The sequence below is a fragment of the Galeopterus variegatus genome, unplaced genomic scaffold (assembly GCF_000696425.1).
Source record: "Galeopterus variegatus unplaced genomic scaffold, G_variegatus-3.0.2 Scaffold4334, whole genome shotgun sequence".
In the NCBI taxonomy this organism is placed as follows: domain Eukaryota; kingdom Metazoa; phylum Chordata; class Mammalia; order Dermoptera; family Cynocephalidae; genus Galeopterus; species Galeopterus variegatus.
Window position 1 is genome coordinate 186,187 of NW_007730445.1, and position 2,884 is coordinate 189,070.

Sequence of the window (2,884 nt, forward strand, 5' to 3'; positions counted from 1 at the left end):
AATTAAGGAGGCAGTATTTTCTTTAGGACCCTAATCTTTTTTAACCTAAAATTTTTCCTAAATCTTTACAATAAAAGGCAGATTATGGCATAAGAAATAAAGATTTGGCACAGCATGGAAAAGTCTCTGCATAATAAATTCACTCAACCCCGATGCCACCACCCGGCCTCAGCACACCTCCCATGTCCAGATTCAGGACCTCGACCACTGGAAGGCGGACAGCCCCAGCAGCAGCAACCCGGCTCCCTGCACTGAGCAGGAGCCCAAGCTGAGCCCAACTGAACATCCCAAGAACTCTTTTGGTGCCTTTACTGTTACCCACATTCACAAATGAGTGTCCTGAAGCTCAGCCATGTCACCTTGTTTGCCTGGATCTCCACCGGCAAGAGGGAACACCAGCACTCTATCTCAGTCTGTGCCACCCTCAAGCCAGCAATTAACACCAGCTCCCCAGAACGGCCCAGAAGCCGCCTCCTGCCTGGCTGAGGCCAGCCCCTGCGTCCTGCAGTAGTGCACTCCAGGTCTCTGGGCAAGTCTGGTCGGAAGCATGCCCAGAGGGTATGTCTCAATAACTTGCAAAATTTGGCAGTGCCAGCAAGACCCAAGCACCTGCCCCACCCTGCTGAACCCCCAGGCTGCAGCATCCTGGAAACCAAACCCCAGAAGGGCTGCCAGCACCTGCAGACCCCCCGTTCATGCACCCGGCTCCCCCTTCTCCTGACGGGCCCACCCCGTTTCCACATAGAGGTGGCTGTTTTGATCTCTCCTCGGTTGTGCACGTTGGACCCCGGGCTCTGTCCTGTCTTTCCACCTGCTTGGATGCTGGGTTCATACCCAGAACAGCAGCAGCTACCGTTTATCAAGCAGTTACTACAAGACAGGCAGTGCGCCGGTGCTCTGCTGCAGTCAACCTCACAGAATTTTTGCCACAGCTCAATGAAGTAGCCACATTTATGATTCCATTTTACGGATGGAGAAGCTGAGACTTAGAAATATCAGAGCAACATGCCTGAGGCTCGAATCCGACACTTGACAGATCTGAGAATCCAGCCCAGGAGGCCTGCACCGAGACCAGCTTCTCTGTCAGTTTTATGCTACGTGGTCCCCACTATGACTTTATAAAGAGGAGTCTTCTGGAATCTCACTGTTCTGACACGCTCAGAGCTGCAGGGCCAGTGCGACCGCCCTCGTCTCCACTGCAGTCATCCCTACCACTAACACAGAAACGATGCAGCGTGTTCTATGTACATCTCCATTGTGTGCCCTCAGCAGAGAGTCAGGACTGAGTCGTCACTGCATCCTGCTTGGCAGTTCCCGAGCTACTGAGAAAACACACAGCCCCAGGGACCCACCTGAGCCATGAGATCCTCGGCATTGGTAAAACCGAGGCCAGCCAGATGCAGAGCAGGCATCCAAACACCGCTGAGTACATGAGTGGTTCCAGCAAGCTCACACGGCTCTCAGGAACTTCAGGAGGAAATGCTGCCCTGTCCTGTCCTATCTCTGCAGCCCTGGAGGACATCTGAGGGCCAGGATAGCCCTCGGAGACCATCTACGCTGTGGCTTTCAAACACCCTTAAACCACAGAGCCTGTGGTGCAAACCAAACCTTCTACAAAGACCGACTACTGTAAAAGAAAAGGAAGCCCAGTGGAGGGGTCCTGGCGGTCACCTCACCCACCCAAGCCACAGGGAACATCAGCCGCTGAAGTGCTCTTGGGAAATGCAGGTTCCAGGGCCCTGTGCAGGCTGCTGCCCCAGCACGTCAGAAAGCGGGGCCCTGGCATCTAAAGTTTTAAAGGTTCTGGGTGATCCAAGGCCCTCCCCCAGGGCAGCTGGGACTCATTGACCACCTGCAGAGGCTCTCAACCTGCTTCTTGGCCGTGGGACCGAGTTTTCTAATGGTAAAATGAACCCCAGTCTATGAAGGGGGTCTCCAGAGCCTGCTGTGCTCTGCCTCACTCCCCGGTCTCCACGGCATTTCTCAGGAAGCAGGGCTCAGGCTGGACACAGCTGGGACACTGCTGAGTCAGAACGTCTCCGAACCCAGCTGGCACGTGCCTTCCTGACGCTTCCACTCAGTGGCCCACTCTGCCCACCAAGTCCACCCAGAGGGCGACCGCCCCCTTCCCAGGACAGCCCTTTGATAGGCAGAAGGCTGTGTTTTCACAGCCTCAGGCCAAGGCTCACCAAAGCCATGTGTCCTTCCCAAGCTGGTACCCAGGAAATATACATTGGTCCCCTCAGACCAGGACGGCCACTTGCTCCTCTCACGGCCTACATACGGCAACAGGTGTAGCCTCTCCATTCCTACATGTCACAAACATCCCCTGAAACAGCAGCAGAGGCTGCGGACACAGGCACTGTGACTACATTGGAATGACAGCCAATCCCCGTGACAGGCCTCCAACAGCGAGGAGCGACCCCTGCAGGCCTGGGTCCCCAGGGGGGCATGGGACAGCCTGCGCCTCTGCTTACCTCAAACACTTCCTCATCCAGAATGCGGGTGCCAAACACGATGATGCCATTGACGTCTATCATGGGGTGGTCACTGCGATCGAGGAATTTGGTGGCCTTCTTTTTGCAGTCGAGGATCAGGGTGACATTTTTCTTGTGGACACTAAGAGCAATTCTGTGCCACCTGCAAAGAAACAACAGCCCAGGTGGTGAAGGGCTGCTTGCATGGCAGAACGCCAATCCCAGTGGCTTTGTTACAAATTCCTAGAGACACAGGAAGCAGCCCTGTTTCTGGCACGGCCACAGTGGGCTGAGCAGCTCAAAGCCAAGCCCGTGGAACCGGACAAGTTTGGGCCGAGATCCCAGCAACGCCACGTGCCCTCATGGCATCTACTCAACCTCTTGAAACCTCAGAATTCTCGTCTCTC

At 55.1% G+C, this 2,884-nt stretch overlaps 1 protein-coding gene across 1 annotated transcript in view; it reads right to left on the bottom strand.

Annotated features, from left to right (window-relative positions):
• COL5A1 (collagen, type V, alpha 1) overlaps positions 1-2,884 on the bottom strand; it is a 137,657-nt gene that overhangs the window by 130,094 nt on the left and 4,679 nt on the right. Inside the window, exon 4 of the mRNA XM_008587336.1 lies at positions 2,478-2,640. Coding sequence (XP_008585558.1) covers positions 2,478-2,640 — 163 coding nt within the window. The remainder of the gene's footprint in view (positions 1-2,477; positions 2,641-2,884) is intronic.